The 22628-nt window shown below is 43.0% G+C and overlaps 1 protein-coding gene and 1 long non-coding RNA gene across 24 annotated transcripts in view; one reads left to right on the top strand and one right to left on the bottom strand.

The window, feature by feature from the left end:
- Ptprt (protein tyrosine phosphatase receptor type T) overlaps positions 1-22628 on the top strand; it is a 1176099-nt gene that overhangs the window by 924505 nt on the left and 228966 nt on the right. For all 23 annotated transcript variants that reach the window (XR_004119009.1, XR_004119008.1, XM_031372635.1 and 20 more), the window contains one exon: positions 15232-15367. Coding sequence is in view for 21 of the 23 variants with exons in the window: in XM_031372635.1 (XP_031228495.1) it covers positions 15232-15367 (136 nt within the window). In the remaining 2 variants the exon portion in view is untranslated. The remainder of the gene's footprint in view (positions 1-15231; positions 15368-22628) is intronic.
- LOC116091331 lies at positions 12219-12705 on the bottom strand. The gene is made up of 2 exons (XR_004119011.1): positions 12635-12705; positions 12219-12390 (listed from the first exon to the last, which is right to left on the bottom strand). It is a non-coding gene; the product is annotated as an uncharacterized LOC116091331 (long non-coding RNA).

Genomic DNA, 22628 nt, shown 5'->3' with positions numbered 1-22628 from the left:
GCTAAAGCTATTACTATTGTTCCTTAATTGGGGCCTTGCTATGTGACAAGATTCAGGTTCTAATAATACTCATTGGGGATGCTCGGCAGCAGCCCTTAGAATGGTATTTCATGAACATCCTAAACCCAGGTACAGAGAACTGTGGGCTTTGTAACAAGTCTGTGTGAGCTTAAAGAGGACAATGAGACAGATCAGCAACCTCCCAGAGTCACTGACTAGGCCCTGCAGCCTTGGAAGCCTAGCCTAGAAGGCAAGACAGCTCCCCCATGGAACTCTGGAACTCATGGCTCCGGTGGCAGCAAACAGATGGTGAAAGCTAAGTGGAAGCTAAGAGCAGAACTGGGTGAAGCTGTAAGCTGAACACTCACCATTCCTGATGAGGTTTGGTGGGGAAGGGAGGGGCAGGCTCTGGGGCAAGCTCAGCCGTGAAGACTGGCCACAGAGAAGTAGAAGTTTTAGGGGCGAGTGGTAGGTATCAAGGAAGTCTGACAGTGAGATAAGAAAAACAGTTAAATGAATAATGGGTGCCCCATGCTTCCTACATATTATGGGGAAATGCTCAGTGTTTTATGTTTTTAGCACATGTAAAATTCCCCAAATCTCTACCAAGTCAAGTGATTTTCTGATTTTACAGATCAGACATCTAAAGTGTAGGTGGCTGGAAAAAGAATCATAGAATTTGGGAAGGATGGCACCAGGCTTCAAACCTAGGCCTCTCCAGGCAATTTCCATGTTTATTTATCACACAGCCTGCCCATAGCCAATATTAGTGAGCACCTAGAATGAGCCAATCACTGGAAGATTGCATAGCAGAGTGACTTAGGACTGTGTGTCTCATGAAAAAACACATGATTTCAGAGTGGTTGCTCCATTTCTTTATCAGCAGAAATAACAACATTGACTAGCTGTAGAGAGCAAGGGAGATGGCCATCATTATCTTAGGCACATATTGGCATTATTAAAACCTAAACCCATTTTATAGATGGAGAAACAGAGACCCAGAAAGAGCCAGGCAAAGAGGCAAGCTATCCAGTGGCCAGACAACAGCTATCATCTCTGTGACAAGTGAAAAAGAGGGAGGTAGCTAACAATCATCAAGGCCTTGGGCTAGAAGCTTCTGAAGAGCCAATCAGAATCTATAAACTCAGACACACAAAGAAGCTGAGATCTAGCTTAAATGCTGGGCCCAGTGGTACAGCAAGCTCAACTTCTGTGACAACTCAGAGCAAGAGGATGGCAGGGATGGCAGATACACAGGACATTTTTATTTCTGCCCTTAGGCCACTCATATGACTACAGGCCAATTCTATATAGAGAGCGCGGTACTCTAGAACTTGAACCAGATACTGTCTGTATCCGTGGTCCATTCAAAGTATGGCAAGACACAAAGCAGTTGGCCCATCATTCTGGCTGCCATTATCTGTTACCAACCTGTCAACTAAATCAGTAGACTTTGTCAAGGTGAGTCAACTCACATTCCATATAGAGTTCTATCCAGCAGCACTCAAATGCTTATTCTGCCTTCAAAATGGCCGTTAGTTGGGGTATCTCTGTGGCTGAGGTTTTCATGGCACGATTTTCATTCCTGGGATATTTATTCTTGTATTCAAACTGCCACCAAACTAGGATTCAGAAACCCAGTGTTATCCTTCTCCTTTCTCCTTCCCCATCTTTGCTATCTAATCTGCCATCACACTGGAACTGGTTCTGCCTTCAGGATCACTCTCTCTTTCCTCTCTGCAGTGCTCATCATGCCTGGCACTACTGAAGCCTTACTCAAGTTAGGTGCTACAACTTCCTAGTTGGTATGGCTGTCTTCACATTCCTCTTCTCCCAGTGTGTCCTCCTCCCCGATGCCCAAGTGATCCTTCACATAGAAGTGATCCTTCACATAGAAGAGTTTGGTCTTGACTAACACGTGCCCAAGGCTTGCATTGCACCGCAGAATAGTCAGCCTGTTTCTGCCATCTCCGTCCCTCTAGGTTTCGTCCTTTGCATTCTTTCTCTCTTCCGCACTGATCACATAAGTACTTGCCTTTCTCACCTCCTGCCTTCCTTTGCTGGGATGGCCCCCTTCTGTGGTCTAGCTTCCTAACAGGTAGGGGTTCTGAAAAGCCTATTGTCTCAGGCTGAATCTACAGGAAATGGCCGCCTACCTTTAGCGGGGAATAAGGGATCCACATGAACTTGGCACTGGCCCATAGCATCAGCTTGTCTTAGACCTGCTTGGACTTTTGTCAACCTTTCCCCCTTCCCAGCAACTATACAGGTGTTTCTCCCTTAGCCTAATGCATGCATCATCAGACGAAAGGGTAAGAGCATACAGTTAGAGCATGAACCAGACACAGTGCCCTGTATCTGTCCTCCTGCCTTTCCTTCTTCCTCTATAGAGTGATGTCTTAGATATCGTACCTAACATGTCGTTTTCCAGTTTTGTGAGGGCTATTGTGAGTGTGCACTGGTTTTCCAGCCTACTAGAAACTCTCCATGGTCCCTTCGATCAAGCTTCCCAAATGTGCTGGGCCTGGGCCTGCGATACCTAATGTCTGCCCTGGGCTTTTCATGGGGCTGGCACAGAAGTCAGATATGAACAGAATCAAGAGAGAGATGTGGTGTCAGCATGACCGGCATCAGCCATTCTCGAAACTCTAGGCCTGCTTCTACCCTCCTCAGCCCATCATCTCTACTAGGAGAAGAATTAGAGTCCTGCCCATCCTTTGAGGAAGGCGAGAGATCTACTTTAGTCCAACATGAACTGATTCAGTGTTTTCATTAAAAAGTAAATAAGAGCCATGATGCAAAGGCTAGGGAAAAAAGCACATTCGTGGTAGATTTGGCTGGGATCTCAACATCTGCTGCCCTGCTCCTGGCTTGGAGCTCCTTGCCCTCACTTGGGTTAGTTGAGCTAATCTGATTTCCAAGCTGCATGTTTTCCAGGTCCTCTCTGATCCTGCCCACACTTCCTCTAATCCCTGCTATAGATTTCTCTCTCCCTTCCAGGTACCTTCTCTCTTTTCCTGGCCCTCTGATACCCATTCAAAACTGCGTGTTGCAGAGGCGTGATTTGGACTAAGCTGCCCCAGCTGGGCAGATCTTTGGCTTCTTTCTCACATCCTGCCCCCTCTGAGTCAGGTAACACAATCATCCCTTGAGGGATCAATTTGTCTGGAGTTATTTAGAAAAAAAAAAATTGGACTTGTTTTTGAATAAGGGCCTTGGGGAGCCTCAGTCCCCAGTATTCCCTGCGATGTTATTCAGGCAGAAAGCCAGGACGTGCCCTTCCCAATGGGCTAGGTTTGGTTCAGACTACGTCTGAGCAAGAAACTCTCTTTTCTAGCGCTCTGAGCAAGAAACTCTCTTTTCTCTTCTAGTGCGCTGTCAGTGGGCCATGACCTCAGGCATTGTTTACCCTTTGCTTAGTGAATTTCTAAGATTCCCATCCTGCCTGTGTCCTATTTCTGGGCTGCTTGTGGTATCATGACTCAACTAAGTTGTATGTCAAATTTTGTCTCTCAAAAGATATGTTGAAGTGGCAACCCCCAGTAACTGAGGACATAAATTTATTCATAAAGTCCCCACAGATGTGATTAGTTAAAGCAAAGTCAGAAAGTGGGCCTCAAGCCAGTATGACAGAAGAGACGAGCCTCGTATGAAGACACACACACACAGGCAGAAGAGTGACAAACACTGGCAGAGGCTGGAATCCTACATCTTCAAGGCACAGAATGCCAGAACTGAAGACTAGAGGAGCTGAGGAGAGATGAGCTCTTCCTGCATCCAGGGAAAGGTGGCCTTGGTGGTGTGTTCATTTTGGGCGTTTAGTCTCTGCAAGTGTAAGAATCTATATCTGTCAGTTTAAACCACTCTGACTGCAGTCATTGTTAACAAGGCCTTGGGAGTTCAAACGCTTGCCAACACACTGAATTTGAGCTTGGGCTCAGTAGTCTGTGGCTGACCCTCAAGTGCTATGTCTTCCCAGTGGAGAGACCTCTAAGAGACCACAGTATCAATATCTCAGATAGTCTCTGTGACCTACCGTCTCTCCTCTGGTGTACCTTCATTTGTTCTACTATATATTTCTTCTAAACTAGTCTCCACTCCATGGCCCTGACCCTTACCTTTCTGGTGTAGTTTCTGTCTTCCATGTGTTATTAGTCACAGGGTTTGCTGTTGGCCCTCCCCTGCCTCAGCCTTTGCCTTACAGTCAAGGCTTACATCACCCTCTCTCCATGTCCTGAGGTTAGAAACCCTGGGCACCATCCCTGGCTGGCTTTTGTATTCTGTCACATACTGCTCCTGGGAGGGCTTCCCTTGCAACACAGTTGCCTGAGCTTGTTTTCTTCTGCTCAGAAAGAGTTACAGCCAGCTCACTGTGGTCATGTGCTCTCTCATACTACCTGCCTGGGGAAGTCCAAATGGACCACTGCCCTGCTGCAGGGCATCCTAAGGAGTATATGTCCTCTCCTCTGCCTGTTCTTCACACTAGATTCTTAATCCCCAGTGCAGGGTGTGGGTGTTCCTGTTGGTGACAGCTAAGTGACTTAAACCTCCCTGAGTTCCAGGCTTGCTGCACAGATCTCTGTATGCGAGGCAGTTCTGTTGGTGTAGTGCTAGCTCAGATTCTCCATCTTCATCAGTAGAGGAGGCCTTGTGGGATCAGAGGACACCAGTGTGGAAATAGGTGAGAGGGGGTTGTTGGATGGTGGCAGGGACGCCTGCTATGTGTGTCAGACCACTGACATCATGTGGAAATCAAGTGTGTAGTCTAGTTTTACAAATTCAGGACTGTACACACAGTCTTTCTGGGCATGTCTCTGTGTGAGCGTCCTGTATGTGAGACCTTTTCAGTTTACAAGTTCCTTTTCCAATAAGAAGCAAGCTGCATGATGGCAGGATTGCTTCTTCGTTAACCCTCACGCTCAGCACCTCTCAGTAACTACTATCATTGCTCTAACTGCAGCCTCTCCCAGCATCTCCTAGATTAGGCCATACCCAGAGATGTCCAGGATCACCCCTCTGGGGCTTAGTGTTGAGTTGGTGCTAGTGAGTATAATCCACTTAGAGGTCACATACTTGGGGGTCACGTGACTTCTCTAGTTCCATTGTCCTGGTCTAAATTTTGTTTCAGATCAAAGTCAACACCCAACTCTAGACATGGTTTGACCTTTCTCTATGAATATAGACTGCCAGAGCCTAAATCTAAGCCAAAAGCTAATGTCTGACCCTGCTTTGGATTTGGCACCACCTTACTACATCCTGGTTGTTAATCTTAACTATGGCTTGACCCTTATGAGCTCAGTTTACAAAGTGAGTCTTCTTCCTGATTTTGGAGACAAATTTTGTCCCCAACTTTAGCTTATCCATGAAAAACTTTCAGTCTTGTTCTGAAAGCAGATCAAATTCTTTCTCTAAATGTATTCCTGGGCCCTGGCAGTGCACATAGGCTAGACCTTTCCAGTGCACAAAAGAGCAGTTGAAGTCTTCAGGAGATAAAAAGATAGCTCCAGCCCTTGCTCTGTCTACTAGGGGTCTGTCAATCATGCCTGTGTATAGAAGCCATTGCATATAACTACTTTGTGTAAGTCAGGTGCTAAATTTTAATAGATGAAAAGTATTTTGTGGTAAAGGCAGCTTCTTGTACCTATAAGGGCATTTCTGTAAGGACCTCATTGCACCATCTCATAGAGCCACTTACAACCAAGCTGGAATTTGACCTATACAGAATATTCATTATGCAAAACCAGGTCCACCTAGAAACCCAGAGTCAGGAAATCCATGGGATGAAGCAGAATCAGCACCGGGAAAATGATTTATTCGAGTGGCCAAAGGGCTTTCAAACAATCAATTAAAGTGATTCTCATCTCACACGGTGCTAACCTCCATTTAAGATGGAAAATGAGGGCACCTCTGTCAGCAATATTTAGCAGATTTAGTTGTATAGGCTATGATGAAGTCACTTCTAACCTCTTAGGACTGGCTAGGTAATGTTGAGGGAGTGTGGGATATTAGAAATGTGTATCTTCTTTACACCTAACTCATGACTTATTAAATTACTTTCTACAGCAACAATAGAGTAATCCATGAAAAACCCAGGTCTCTGTGGTGTCTTCCAGCTCCTTGACATTGACTCCAAGTTAAGTCTTGGCTAAATACAATTACTGTTATATGATGAATCGAGGCAATTTATTTATTACTTGCAAAACATCCTAGATGATGTCACTTGAAAGAAGCATGGAAAAATCCTTAAGTACTCCATTATCAACCCCATCCACATAGTGGGGTTATGTTCTGTGATGTGGGGGAAGAAGTCAGCAATTAACAAAAAAATTAGACAGCAGCCTCACAGAGTGGGTGTCGGGAAGACCACAGAAAGTGCTCACCTAAACTTGAACAAAACATTTCTCTCTGTGGAATTAATATGAAGCGCTTTGGTTGCTAAATATCAAGAAAGGTCTTGGCAAGAAAGCCCAGAGATTAATAATAAAACTAAATGCAGAGTATTAGAGACTTTGAAATGGTGGCTGATGTACAAGGGAAGTGAAAAGAGTAAAAGAAGTTAAGTTGAAAAGGTCAAGTTTAAATATCACTTGAGCAAAGCCTGTATAATTTAGCTCATATAACAAGATTCACATGACATGTTCATCAATCCCTTAGATATTAGAATAAGGTATGCTGGCTGGAGGGCACACAGAGAGGAGCTTCCAGCAAAGGCAGGTATGAAATGGAATTGCTTGGGAGAGCAGGTGGCAGACTCAGCGGGGGCAGATATAAATACCTAGGCCAGGTATTTAGATAGAGATGGTTTTATCCAGCAGATTGAGATAGGATTCTTGATCTCCTTAATACGAGTCTCCATCTATCTTCTAGGTATCTGGGGGAAACAACCAGTCTTGCACTGAACAGCCTCTCCCCCCACTCCCCGTTTAGGCAAGAAGCGGCAGAATAGCGCAGCAGTTTAATGAGAAGGAACCTGGCATCAGACTTGCAGGTTTTATGGGCATTGCTGCCAGCAGCTCTTATCTATTCTCTTTGAGCTTCACCATCTTTGAGAAGGCCATGATAGGAGAACCTGCTCCATAGTGTGTTAGTAAGGATTAAAAGGGGGAGTTACAGGTTACAGGCTTAAACATGGTTGTAGTTTAAGCTCTGTCCTACGGTTTATAGATAATTATATTAGTGTTTTACACATGCTCTTGAGTTCTGCTCCTCTCAACTCTTACGTTGCCATCTTCTGGGAAGCCCAAGCTTAACATGTAGCTGTCATACAAGCCAACCGAGATTTCTCCACTGCAGACCTGACTTTGCTGAAGTCAAAATACAACATGAGATAGTCTCCAGATATATGCACCCCTGGTACATCAAAGGCTGCAAAGAGTAGAGTCTGGGATCGCATGTTTATAGAAAGCCCATGTTGGCCCTTTGCCCATCTGATCTACGATTGTCCTTTTATGTTGTCATAGTCTGCTCGGACACACAGATAGTCCCTGCGTGCCTCCTCACCTGGACAACAATGCCAGTGACTTCTGGGTTTATCCAATAGAAGATGCCAGTTAGAGTTGGAAGAGCAAAAGGCAGGGAAAAGGCCCCTCAGTTAGTTTCAGGTCCTCCTTTGTCCATGTTTGTGTCTGCCCCATGGCTCTAACTCCCCCAAAGCTCTCTTGCTGTTCTAGCTCTTGCAATGTAAATTTGCCCTCTGGCCTCTGGCTTATCTACTTCCTCGGACCTCTCCTGTGTCCAGTGGTTAGTAGAATCCTGATAATCCTCCTCTTGACTCACCAAGGTCTTCTGATCCTGAGTACATTTGCTCCCTTTAAAAGGCTTTAGCGTTGTTTCCCTTTTCCTGGTTGGCTGCTGACTAATGTAGATAAAGCCCGCACTGCTTTCTAAGTATCATTCTTCCCCTTTATGACTAGTAAGGGTTGGGGAACCTGATTTAATCATCTAGTCTATATTTTTTTTCCTGTATCAACATCACACTCACTAGCAAAAAAATATCTGAAATACACATCTTTTTCATTAAAAAAAAAAAAGGCAGCAATAGCATTTGTTTCTCCCCAGGCTTCTCGCTCCCCTCCTGTTCACTACAATTTCCACCCTCAAAGGCTGCCAAAGTAGTTCATGATCACAATTACAAATACTTTGAAGGCTTTGGGATGCAATTTGTAAAGTCTAGAGGCTTGAATCTAATGAAGTAGCCAGATGCTCCCCTACAAAGTTGTTTCCTATCTTGGACTTCAATTCCATCTTAAAAATACCCTATCGTTTAGAGAATTCGCTTCCAGCTAACTCAAGCGAATATATAGTGCATACCTGACTTTAGCCGAGCCGGGAAGTTACCCAGCTTCCTTATCTGTTCCCTGTTGTCTCCACTTGGCAAAACATCCATAATCAGAGATGCCTGCTATGCTTAAAACCTTCCTTGGCATAGAGGTAGCAGCTCCGAGTCAGGGTTTCAAAGGTTTTCGCTGCTGGGTGCCAGATACACACAAAGCCAAAGTAAAGACAGAGAAACTCTTCAACAAAAGAAGTCATTAAGTAGACAGGGGTAAACTGCCAGCACAGTAAGATTTGCCTGAGATAAGCCACACTGGGGATAATATGCCCTTGGATAGCTGAGAGGCCACTGTGTGTTTTAAAGAGCACAGCTTTTAGGAACTGCATTCCCCAAGAGCCAGCCTCCTTTCTTTACCGTCAGCGATGATCACCAGCATGGGTTATGCATCCACTGGGATTTACTTGGGTTTTATCAATTGCAATTAGATGTTCTTCATCTGTGACTTCTATTTTTGCTGCATATCCTTACAGGGAAAATTCTCTGAAGTACAGCTATGAAATTGGGCCTGACGCCAGCGTGAGTGCTTTGAGAGTGAATCATTAATCCCTTGTTGCCAAATTATGTTATTGCTGCCATTAAGTCATCCAGATGTAAGCGTGATAAGGGCCCTCCCTATAAAAGCAGAGTCAAGTGCCTCACTCCAGGGGTGGGGACTCTGCTTGGCTTGACTCTAAAGACTTGGATAAAGCCAGGTAGTTGACTCCCAGGATTTGTGACTCCAGCCTCTGGTTCCCAAGGCTTACAGACATTCTGAAACTAGTTCTCAAATAGTAGCATCAGGACACCGAATGTATCTGGTCCCTCAGAGTTTGTCTGGCAATTTCACCTCCATGACTACACCAGATCCTGAGGAAAATCTTTGTGACTTTGGCATTTTCTCTCAATTTTTACAAATGAAGATATTATATGACATTGTGTTTCATTGATTTGGCTAAGGTCACCCTACTAGTTGGCAGTGGCATATAAATAGAAAGTCAAGGATTTCTGTTTGAGGCTCATTGCTTTGAGCCAGTATCATAAAACCAGAGCATCTCGACATCTAATGAGGCACGAAGGTCATGTCGTCCCCTGTACTTGATAATGTGTACAGTGTGTCCCTGGAAAGCAACTTCCACTGTTGGTAACATGCTTTCTGCCCTATGAGCAACTTGAGAAGAGACCGGACAGGGAGGGAGATAGAGTGAATAGAAGTCCTGAACTAAAAGAAGGACAAATGTCGCCAAGAGTATGGACACTACTGAACTTAAGGGACACCTAAGTTAAGATGGGGAAGCCATGTGAACCAATGGTGAAAGGGTGGTCAGGGTCTAAGGAGCATGGTGAGTTTAATAGGAGAGGGCTTTGTTAAACATCTAGGCTTTGAGGAAATCAGAACAGGTAGGAAGGTAGGCTCCAGTAAAGGCACTTCAGTGGCACTTGGGAATGATGACTATTTTCATCAAGTCCCTGCTTCATGACGGAGCACCGCCCTTGTTTGGTAAGGAATCACTGGTTAAAATCTGGATGAGAGAAACAGAGTGTTAGGCTCCAGTGGAGAGTTCTTGTGGCTCCGTAATCTATTCAGTCACTTCCTTGCTTTTGATCTTTTGAATTAAAGAGACCAAGCAGCGGAGGTGGGGGTCCATCTTCTACAATGGCCTGTTAGTGACCAGACAGCAAGAACTGGATCTCATCAGAATAGAATCTCTTAACAGAAGAGTTCTTATTCTGACTGCTTTCAAGGTCAGAGTTATCTGGATTTTGCCATGCACTTAATGCACACAGGGACTATGTTAAAATGGAGCGCTGTTTCCACAAGCCTAGGGTAGAGTCTGTGAGTCTGAACTTTTAATAAGCTCCCAGGTGATGCTGGAATCCTGATTGTTGAATCTCTTACGAAGTATCAAGTCTCTTGGTTTATCTTCTCCCTAGAATCTCTCTCGTATGGTTGAATGTACAGCTAGACAAAATTCATCAGAGAGTTCAGAAGAAGAGTACAGAGTAGCATAGACCAGCTCTTCCCTTACCAACAAAGGTCATAGAAATCCCTGGGGAAAATCAGAATGAGATAGCTGCTTGATAACATTGTGTGAGGGAGACAAACGTGGCTCCTGGACTCACATAGAGAGGTAAAATGAAGGGTGGAGAGTAACTCCCAAGAAACTAAGCACTGTACCTGAGGTTTCCAGAGTCAAGAATAGACAGCCAGAAAACACAAAGGCAGGTGTGGATTTGGGACTGAAGCTGGGAGGGACTAAGACTCTAGGTCATCATAGCTTTAAGGAAAGAATAGAGGGGAAAGGCGAGTGACTGCTGCTTTGAGAAAACCAATGTAGCCTTTGGGAGTACTCAGGGCACAGAGGGATCAGCTGGCTAGGGTACAAGGTCAGTCCTGTAGCCTCATGTTGGAGACAGCTGAATTAGTAAGCTGAGTTCACAAGTTTGTTTTTGATGATCACATCACACAGGGGACTCAAGGGAAGCCTTAAAGCTTATCTAATTGGATAAATTGCCACCTGGTGCCTTGTTGCCAATTCTAATTTACTCGGATTGTGTTCCTGTTGGGTCCTGTGGAAGCCAAGGGTGAAGAGAATGCACCCAAATCCCTTACATTCCTCCTAGTCCCAGACTAAAAGGCAGAAGTCATCAGAGTCAGAGACGGAGTCTCTTAGCAACTGAAATAGGTGCTAAGCAATTCTCTCAAGGACTTCCAGTTCTGCCTCTTTGAGTACCCCCTTTGGATTTCTGGGGCACCGAGTCACATAGACAGCCTTTGATTTGCCAGCCTCAGTAGTGGCACCTGTAAAATGATGCTCATCTTGCTTGGTGTTCTGATCTCCAATCATCTACAGTGTCAGCCCTGAGCATGTAACTCTGACTGAACAGAAGTGTCATTGGCATTTCCCATGTCCCCATCCTTCTGTTCTTCCTCTTGAATCACCATGGATCTTATCTTTTGTCCAATGTCATTCTCTGCACATGTCTATCACCTTTGAATTACCAATGCCCTCCCTTTAGAAATAGGAAAGCAAATCCTTAGTTACTACTGCAAAATCTCTTAGAGGAAGTTGAGTTTTCTACACGTTCATGTTGTATCTATCTGAAGCCTGAATGGAGCAGGAAAGCCTAAGTTGCTCCTGATAACTTCACCAAGCAGTCTGTGCTTTCAGCTCTGAGGCCCTTTGGCTAAAGTCAGTGAACTTTTCTAATACCAGGCTCTCACTTTTCACATGACTACCTGGAATCTAGATGTTCTTCTGTGGTCCTCAATCATGTACCACTAGTTTGTCATGGTAACCACTGAAGGGGCTTCTATAACAACATCTTGGTCTTTGAGGGAAGGTTTCCTAGTACTTTAAGACCTTCACTTACCTTGGAGCATGGTATTTGATTCTACCCCAACAGTGGTTGGCACAGCTGATCATTTCCTGCTTCTGGAAATCCCATCTTACATTGGATCTAGGACACTAGGGCCAGCCATGTTGTCTTTCCCTTTCTGGGTGCTCATGTCTTATATACAAGCTTTTCTGTCTCTACCTACTCCCTAGACACTACCAAACTTCAAGTCTCTCTTCCAGGCCTGCTTCTCTTTTTACTTGTTTTTCCCTTCCTGGGTGATCTCATGAACTCTCAAGGCTACAAATACCATCTGTGGATATTTATGAACTGATCCTTTTACCTACAGCTCAGACTTTCCCCCTGGAGCTCCAGACTCACACCTCTAACTATCAATGTTCAATTTCAAAGTACTCCAAGCTCAAGCATAGATTCACTCTAATGTTTTTCTTTTTGTACAGCTTCTAGAACCCATAAATCCCACGCTCATCTACCACATCATGCAAACCAAAGCTCTGTGACCACTCTTGTCATTTTTTTCTCCTTTATCCCCCTGCTCTATCTATTGCCAATTTTTATAAAATTTATTTCAGCAACTATCCCTTTTATTACATCTCAGAATCTCCACTGCTGTTTCTTGAGTCTTTGTGACTATCATCTTCCACCTCGATGCATACAGTAGTCTTCAAGCTCATTTCTCCAAGCCACTTTGACACCCCCATTGAAGCTGAGATGATATGCTAGAACATCAATGTGACCACATTGTTACCTCATGAACAGAGTTTAAATGTCTCTCTGTGTTTCTTGGGCTAAAGAACAAAACTCATAGCCTACAGTGTCATGGGTAAACTTTCCTGCTCCTCTCTCCAGGCTCTTACCTAGCCTTTTTTCTTTCTCTTTTTAACCTCTTAAATACTACATTTCTGCCATACACCAGGCCCCTTGCCACTCACACAGCCTGACCCAGGATGTTGGCTTTATTACCTTTGTATGCTTCAGTTGTCTGGCTACAGCCCTACTGGTCATTTCTCCCAGGAGTGACTTACTTCCTTGTGCTATTCTTTATGAGGGGTCATGTGCCTCTCTGTCCAAACCCTTAACAAAGCTGAAAGTTTGTCATCACTTGTCTTATTATGTCCTCATAGTTAGAAATGCCAGTGGTGGCAAACTCCCCGGGGACAGGGACTGTGTCTGTTTTGCTCACCATGATGTTTCCAGATGCCTGCCACTAATGGAAGTTTGCAAATACATACCTAAGGAATGGGGTGTGAGTCTTGTTAGACCAAGGATCTTATACAGAAAAAAGTCTCTCAGGGGATCTCTGCTTTGAGCTCCTATCCTCTAGAACAGGACCTTGAAACAGGCACTAAGTGAGGTTTCAACTACACCAAGGATTCAGTGATCTAGGGCCAACCTTTCCTCTAAATATGAATATAAAGACTCTGAGCTTTGAATTTGGGGTGTTCTCTCTCCTTTGGGTTCAATACATTATAGTCTAGCTTTTTATTAGATATATCTTAAGTCTCATAAATGGGGGTTACTTAGGAGCTGCTCAGAATTACCCCCACTCTGAAATGTCAGATAGCCCTGGGGTTAGATGAGTTTGTCTTGCCTTTATCTGGTAGAAGAAATGAATAAAACATATCATCTTTAGCTACTTCTAGGAGAAGGATTTTTGAGCCTACAGAGACTTTATTTTGGCCCCAGCACTTGGACACACAGGAGCTAAAGATGCATTACTGAATTAATAAGTAAATAGTTGTGATCTTTGTACTTCTGTTATACACAGTCATCACAGTGGCTGTGAGAGGAGTCCTTTGCTAGATACTGGCATTGCAGCACTGAAAAGAACACCACACTTACCCTCGAAGGCCTCCCATCCCCACCAAAGACACTCAGCTAAGTAAACCCAGTAACTTGCCAAAGTTAACTAAAGTTTGAGGAAAGTGCCTGGAGAGAATATACGCTCTACACTCAGAAGCAAAAAACAGAAGAGTATCAGTGAGCTGGAGGCCTGTTTTTAAACAGCCGTGAGTCTGAGGAATCGGATTTGAAATGTGAAAAGCAACATTTCAACTCAATGCTCAGCTGAGTTCTATGAAAACATTACTGAAAGAAAGAGAAAACTCAATTTGGTTCCATGAGGACAAATGTGTGTGGGCAGAGACATTATCCCTTTAGCCAAACACCAAACCACCACAAACATTTAGTGAGCCCCTATTATGAGTCAGGATCTGTGCTAACATGGGGAACAAAGATAAATGAGGTATAATTCTTCGCCCGAGGAGCTTGCAGACCAGTGGAAAAGACAGATGTAAAAACAGGCAACTAATAATATAAGTACATTGTGCTAAGAGATATTGTGAGGTGTGTGCAAAGTTATAAAGTGTTATCAGAATTTAGAGGAGCGAAGGAAACTCTGCCAGAGGCACAGGAGGCCGCAGAAGGTATATTGGCTGATGAAGGATGAACTGCTGCTGATGTTGCAGAAAAGTAGAGATGAGTTTGGGAAAAGGTGCTTCTGACTTCAAGCTGCCTCACAAAAAAATGTGATTCTAATGGGGGAAATAAAGACAGCAGGAGAAAATTGCCCTAGGATGCTGGTAACCCATGGACCACTCTACAGAATGTCTGAAACAGGAAATTGCCCTTCATCCTTAGTAAACACAAGAAAAGGCTGGGCTCAGCCTTTCTTTGCTTACTTATTTTTGCTATGGAGAAACAGTTTGTTGTTGTTGTTGTTGTTGTTTTGTTTTGTTTTGTTTTTGGAGAGAGGTGTTGAGAAACTAGGGATTTCAGAAGCTGAAATCAAGGTTTCTGACCACTGAGGCCTAAATTTGTACTCACCAAACCCTGGGGCACCTCATTCTTAACGTCATCACCCATGTGACTTCTGGCAAATCCCCTTTTTTTTTTCTCTCAGAACAGTGCCTTTGGAACTGCTTGTGAGGACTGGGCAAGTTAGAGCCCTGGATCATCCATACAGGCTTACAGATACTTTAAGTGGACATTTCCCACCTTCCGCTACCAGAGATTGAATCAACAAGTTAGCACATAGTATTTCATAATTGCCAAAATTGAAATTCATGTTTTCTGAACCCAAGTCAATTCACTTTAATCCACCATTTTTTCCTCTACTACTTGCTAAAAGAGTAAAACAAAATGATCCCTTAGAACAAAGTGGTTTTTAGTTGTGTAATCTTAGCATAAAACTATTATTTTCATTACATTATCTGAAACATGAACCCAAGAAGTAAATGGTGGACTAAGGTTTGAACTCTCACAGCATAGCAACACAATGAAAAATAATTTTATACTCCCACAGAGCAGGTATGGAACCTGGGAAACTCTAATCGCATAGCACGCACGTCAATTTCTTCTCTAAGAGGACATCATAGTAGTCCCAAACTTTTAAGGGATTAATTTGCAATGGGGATTAAATCGAGCAATGTATCTGAAGCTCTCAGCACAGTGCCTGGCACATGGTTAGCTTTAATAAATAGACACTGTTGTCACTGTCACTGTTGCCTGGTCACGTGTGAGCCTTTTCAACATCTTCCTCCTTCCCTTTTCCCCTCAAGGTGCTTCCACCCAGAATTCTAACACTGTGGAGCCCGAGAAGCAGGTCGACAACACGGTGAAGATGGCTGGCGTGATTGCTGGCCTTCTCATGTTCATCATCATTCTCCTGGGGGTGATGCTGACCATCAAAAGGAGGTGAGTCTCAACACCGCAGAGAAGATCCTTCTGACCCCCAGAAGACCCCAGCATGACCATGTGGCCTGGCTGTTGCTCTGTCAATTACTGTCCAGTAGAGCTTTTCTCGTAGAACACTTGAGTTCCTTGTGCTAGTGTTTGAGAGATATGTGTTGCCTCTTTGGCAAGGGGCTTTGAGAAGACCAGCTTCTAAGATGGTCAGTGATTCTTATGGCTCCCTTGTTGTGCCGCAGAATCTGGTTAAGAGGAAATAAGTCTTCTGGGAATTAACTACTCTGTGTGATTGGTGATGCCCAAGATGGTTGGGGAACTCCAGGAACACAGATGAACACAGGAAGGTAATGCTCTACCTTTCTCACCTGCATTCCCCTCTATCCACCCATTGTGAGCAGCCTCCCATGCTGCCTTCAACACCTGCAAAGGAGTGAGACTCCAGAGACTTTCCTACTTAAGGCTTTATTCATACTGCATGTCTTACCAAACTGTCTCAACTCAGTGTTACTGCTTAGTATTATCTCTCATCAGGATTTTTCCCTGGACTCCTATGGGCAACTAATACAGTTTTTCTTATGTTGTATATATATTTATTTTAAATCACATTGCTAATAGGAGCAAAGGTACCAATACTTCCTTTATTCCTAAGATTCAAACTCCCACACTCATCTTCTGCTTAACATCTAGTCTCAGGATTGAAGACAATACACAGGAATTGAGGAGAGGGATTAAAAGATGCAAACCGTGAGTGTGAGCTAACATTATCATTAGGGATCATTATATATTTTTCAAAACTGGGTCTCCTGAGCATCATCTCTCTTTAGCCTTTACCTGTAGCTGTATTGGCACACTTACTTCCCATATATCTGCCTTCTTTGTTTCTCTCTCAGGCTCCTATCATAGCCTCTATTTTCCCACTTTGCAGCCAAAGCCAAGAAGCCATCATCCTCATTATAGTAACAGCTGTTCAAGCCCCATCTTTCTCCAAGAAAACCAGTAACTTAAATGTCTCTAAATTACACCCCAAGACTGGAGCTCTGAGTTTGGTTAGCTATGGAGTTGAGGACCACACCAATGAGCAGGACCAGGGAATTTCTACCATCTTCAAGTTGCAAAACACTTTTGAAACTTGTCCTCAAGAGGAAAAAAATGCCCCCCAAAACAACTCCAGACTCTACTCAAGGAGTCACAGGAGTACCAATGAAAATAACAATTGCAAACCAATGTCCTCATTCGTAGCTGATGACTCAACAATGCCTGTGCTTGCATCTCAGCCATGCAGCCATGAGTATGTCTTTACTTCTCTCTCTCTCTCTCTCTCTCTCTCTCTCTCTCTCTCTCTCTCTCTCTCTCTCTCTCTCTCTCTCTCTCTCTCTCTCTCTCTCTCTCTCTCTCTCTCTCGTGATCAAGCTTTGATTCAGCCAGTCTTCTTTCTGACCAGGGTTTCTTCTTGTTAGGACTTGGCCTTTTACTAGTATAATTTGTCTAAAACCATCGGTTCTTTTCTAATGATGGAACCAGTGGAATAGCTTACAAGTTAGGATTTTCGACCAGCTATCCATTTTCCCATTGAAAAAAACTAGAGTGGAGAGAAGGGGCTATGTTATCACTGGGAATAAAGAGACTTCAAAGGGTTCACTTCATTGTCATCTCATCATCATTGATAAAATGTGGCCATGCTGTATGTCCTAGCCACTAATCCATCAGCTGCTATGATTTGAAGTAGAGCATTCACTTTGAGTTCTCTGGGAGTAACTAGTAAGCATATTGTACATATAAGATCACTGACAGGTTTCTTAGCCTTGCTGGTATATTAGAGGCAGAGGTGATTCTGGGATTGTCTACATGGGAAAAGTGGCCAATTTAGTGGAATTGAATATCTTTGATAGACCTTAAATTTTCTGATTCTTTGCCACTGATTTGTAAGTCAGATATGTACTTCCAATTTTGCTCTTTCTAAAGCCTGGTTTAACCTACGTCACCATCGACTATGAGCTTGTGAAAAAAAAAAAAACTTCACTTCCTTCTCAGCAGCTATTTCTGAAATGTGTGATATTTCTGGGAGGGAGGGAAGGAGGGAAGGAATGGCTTTCTGTTTCTCGGGTGAGAACACATGTAAAGAGAGTCTTCCGTGTAGATTTAACCTCTTCTGGGTATCTTTATCACCCCACATGTCTAGAAAACTGTCAGACACAACCAACAGGTATCACATGATCACCATTTCACGCCCCTCCCCCAAGCAAATCTCAGCCCTATGGCAAGGCACAGCTTGGGGCTGCTGATCTGTACTTATACGTGTTCCATATATGGACATGTTTCTGCTGGTGGATAAGAATATTTCACAGATGGGAGTAAAGAAGAGTAGAGGAGATGTAGGGGCAAGGGGAGAGAAAGGAAGGGAGGAAAGGTAAGGCAGGGAAGGCAAAGAAAGAAATTAAGCATGGGTCTGCTTCTTTCTACTAACTCACAGTGTTTTGCCATGACTAGAGATGCCTCAAGGACAAGGAAGACCCCCAGTGAACTCAATCCTTCTGTGGGATTCTACTGCCTCCAGCCCAGTGTATCAATATGTGGACATTAGTCAATTTAGTCCACTACTAGCCTGCTGCTAGTCAAAGTACTGCCCATAGTACGCTGAAAGGAAGACATTTTAAGGAAAGGGAACCCTGGAATAATAAGCAAATCAATCCACCTCGGGATCCTTTCAGAGTCCCACTACCACCCAGTTTCTCAGCCCAGAGGTTTTCAAAGGCTGACCTCCTGCTATATGCCCCTCGTTGGCTTGACCTTGCCAAAGACATCCCCATGTCAGCCATAGTCATAGATGTGGTAACTATCTGGAGGTTTGTTTTGTTTTGTTTTGTTTTGTTTTCTGCTCCATAAACACAGATGTCCCCAGATTCTCCCTTTCAGGGGTTCACCATCATTGATGGTGAGGCTCACTTGCTGCTCTTCCGTCTGTTTTTTGCTAATAAGTCTCTCTGTAACAGAACTAGCCAAAGAGTATATATAAAATACAAAGGATATAAAGGAGGAATGACTGAAGAAATTAATTTACATGTGGATAACTTAAGAAAGGAAGCGAAATGGGATGGGAAAAAGTCAATAAAACTTGACAAATGTTTTATGATTGCTTGGTCTTGCTTTATACTGGAGAGAGGGTTCTTTAGTGATAAAAGTCAAAAACTTGTCAATCGGAGGTTTAACTAAGTTCTTTTATGGTTTCCAAAAGACTCAAGTTAAAGTTTCAAATTATTTTTGAATCACTCTTGACTGATCTTCTTTGATTATGGAGCATTATAATAATATGCTAATAATAAGCATATATAATCTGGGCATTATGAAAAGTGGACCCTAAGCCCTTCTGACACAATTGATTTCCAGTGTGTTTTTGGCTATGCTCACTGAAAAATATCCATGCATATACTCACAAGTTTAATGAAAGTCAGAGTCAAGCTGCTTTGGGGATTTACTTCCTGGAACCTGAGCATGGAGTCTGTTGTAGTTTCCTTTCTGTTGTTGTGATTGAAACCAAACAAAACAAAACACAGTTTAACCAAAGCAACTTAGGAAAAGAAAAGGTTTATATCAGTCTACAGGTTACAGTCTATCATTGAGGGTAGTCAGGGCAGAAACTCAAGTAGATTCTTGAAGGCATGCTTACTTACAACAACAACAACAAGCCCACAGAAACAAAAATCAAAATCAGCAAACCAAAACAGTAAGAAAAAACATGCCAAAACTCAACCAAAACTCACAAAAAAAAAAAAGAGAAAGAAAGAAAGAAAGAAAAGAAAAAAAAAGGAAAAACCATGGAGTTTGTTTTGTGTTGTGTCCAAGTCTTACGGGAACTATTCAGACCTTGTTCCATATTCCTATGTAAGGAATTAGAATGCCTTATATCAATAGGAGTGCTCACCTCACACTGTAGCAAATTTATTCCAAAACTATCATCAATGTGCTAACTGCCATGCTTCGAATAAGATTCACACACTGACCTAATTTCTTCATTTTCCACTTAAACTGCAGAATGTTGAGATTGTCATTGTCACCCTTCTAATGATCATGTCTCATAGGACTGATGGTTCTTCTGTTCTGCTCTTTGCTTTGTTCTTAAAAGTGGAAAGTGAAGCTCAAAGGGGTCCTGTGAATTGGCCAAGGTGCTGGGATATGTTTAGAAATCAATCCAGACTGTGATTCCGGAGCTCAAGATGCTCATTTTCTACAGTCCTGAAAGACCAATAGAAAGCAAGTGAGTCCTAGAGCAGGAAACAGGAGCTCAGCTTCAAACACCACTTTCCCTCTCTAAAGTTTGCTATACTCTGGCTTTGGATATATGACTCTCCAGATGACATATTTCTCTGCCTACGAGAGTCTTATTACCATCAAATGCTGATCCCCAAGTTCTTCTAAATATGACTACCAAGTATGATGGCCTAGCGATGTCTTCCCACATTCCAATCCCATTGACAATCCCATTGTCTTCCCAGGGACAGACAGTCCATTGCATGCAGCTCATTCCCCATGTTGCCTGGTCAGGTCTTTTTCTGTCTTATCATATAATCTGGTGCTGATCATTTTGCCAGTCTGAAGAAGGAAGTAGCCTAGGAGAAAACCTAAATATAAGCAAAAGAATGAGATAAACTGGACCTGCTAAGAAAGACTGGGCATGTTAAGTAATAATGTGTGTGTGTGTGTGTGTGTGTGTGTGTGTGTGTGTGTCTGTGTGTGCTGTATGTCATACAACTGAAACACAAAGAGTGTTAGAAAATTACCCAAAATCACATGACTATGTGACAGTACTGTGTCTCAAATGGAGGACATCTGATATTGAAGTTCATACTCTTTTCAAACTCTTAAATATTATCTATCCTGGATGAAATTGGAGTGCAGAGTTGTGTGGCATAATTTTGAAAGGGTCATTGAGGTGAGAAACAAACAAACAAATGAAGTAGGTCATCTTGGACCTACCCCGTGCTGAACAGCTGCTTATCATACAATCAGCGAAGGACTCCCACTCCCCTTTCTGTTTGTGCTTATACCCAATCTGGATGCTGGGAAGCCTGTTTCAGTTTGCATACACTTAGTCACCTGTTGATGCATATCTTATGCATTTTTCACATTTCCCTCTTATTTCCCATCCCATCATCATTGTAAAAAAAGTACCCCACATCTCATCTTGACTCTTGTTCTGCCTTTAGAGACCACTATCCCTTTTCCCTCCAACTTTCTCTTCACACAACTCTTATGCTCATTCATCTAGAACAAATATCTGTCCAGATGGATTTTTGGGTTTGCCTTATGACCTTTAGGATATGATCCTTTTCAATATTGTGGCATTTGTACTTTACTAGCCACCCACTTAGGCCAGAAAACAATTTCATCTACCTGAAAATACCCACTCACAAGCCTGGCTTCTCTATGACTTTACAATTCAAACATGGCAAATTCCAGATTGCCTTATCTGTCTTGTCTCAACGTCTCCAGCCGTGTAGTTCCACAGCTCTGAGTGTTGTCATATCAGGTTCTGGAAAAAAAATGTAACACAGTGGTTTGTGACATGGGCTCTTGAACTAAGATGGCCAGGATTCTAACACCTGCCATGTCACTTGCCAGTTATGTAAATCTGCAAAACTTGCTTCTTTGAACCTCACTTTTCTTGTCTGTAACATGAGGATAATAATGCCTCACAGGGCTATTGTGAGGATCAAATAAGTAGTCCACATGATCACATGATTTACTTATAATAGTATCTGGTACATGAGTAATACCATTCTGTTTAAGTAGTAGCCTTTTTTTTTTTTTTTAACATTTAACTTTCTTTTTTTTTTTCTCCGAGACAGGGTTTCTCTGTGTAGCCCTGGCTGTCCTGGACTGAGCTCACTCTGTAGACCAGGCTGGCCTCGAACTCAGAAGTCCACCTGCCTCTGCCTCCCAAGTGCTGGGATTAAAGGCGTGCACCACCACCGCCCGGCAACTTTCATTTTTTTTATTCCTTGAGGATTTCACAAAATGTATTTTGATGACAAGTGATAAGGCAGTCTGGAATCTGCCACCCTTCTCTCCACTGTTCATACATCCAACTCGCCTTCCCTACCCACACAACTTTATATCCCCTTTAAAAACAAACATATCAAGGTGATGCTCCTCAGATACACTTGCATTTGTGGTCTTCTACTGGAGCATGTTAGCCCATCAGGGAATATACCCTTAAAGAAAACAAAACTGATTTTCCTCCCAGCATCCATCAACTGGCAACATCTCCTTAGCGAGGGCTGGGACATTGTGCCCACTCCTTCCCCCATGCTGGGAGTATATCTGGCTTGAGCTGCCATGGGTCTTGTGCATGCTATATTATCTGCTGTGTGTTCATACATGCAACTGCCCTGCTGTGTCCTCTGTTTCTGTCTAGTCATCTACCTCCTCTGGATCTTACAATTCCTCTGCCACCCCTCCTCTGATGGTCTTACACTAATATCTGGTATAGAAGTGATTGCCTTCTATTTAAGTACTAGCTATTATTATTGTCTCCTCTATAATTTTCATGCCTGGCTTTCATATTAGACCAGGTGGGCTGGATTAGAATCTCATTTATCTATTTAAAGTTCTTGGCAGAGACAGGTATATTAGTAGACTCTCAGGAATTTTTTTTAATTAATAATAAAGTGATGTTTGAATAGATAATGAATGTGCTATTGGATGGATGAGGGGTGAAATGAGTGGATTAATAAATGAATAGGTGGTTCTGTGCCCTGAGTGGATAGATAGAGGGATGAATTGTTAAGTGGATGGATGGATGGATGCATGCATGGATGGATGGATGGATGAGTATATGGATAAGTTTATAGGGCAGATGATGGGTAGATGGACATATGTGTGGTTATATAGACAAGTCAGCACTGTTAAAATGATATAAAACAAAGAGAAACTTTACCCGAAGCCAGTTTTGTCAGCCGGCTAAAAAGGCGATTCTGCAGTGTTTGATTTATTAACTTTGGGATATTGTGTTTTTCTTTTTCCTTCCTAAGCACAGCTGTCTTTGTGTTCAAGATTTTTGGTTTCAGGCAATCTGTTATCTGCAGAATCAGTGTATCCTTGTAAATGCAGACCTTCAGTAAATCTTCTTCAAGGTTTAGAGAATGCACACATGTAAACTGTGTTATAGTCTCAGAGTAAATGCCTGTAACTTTGCAGCTTGATTGAGAAATGACCGCTTGTTATTAGAAGACCACAGATCACTGCCATTCTTTTTTTTTTTTTTTTTTTT

This window comes from Mastomys coucha, unplaced genomic scaffold (genome assembly GCF_008632895.1).
Source record: "Mastomys coucha isolate ucsf_1 unplaced genomic scaffold, UCSF_Mcou_1 pScaffold15, whole genome shotgun sequence".
NCBI lineage: Eukaryota > Metazoa > Chordata > Mammalia > Rodentia > Muridae > Mastomys > Mastomys coucha.
Note: the sequence above shows the minus strand (reverse complement) of the source record. Positions and strands in the feature narration are given on the sequence as shown.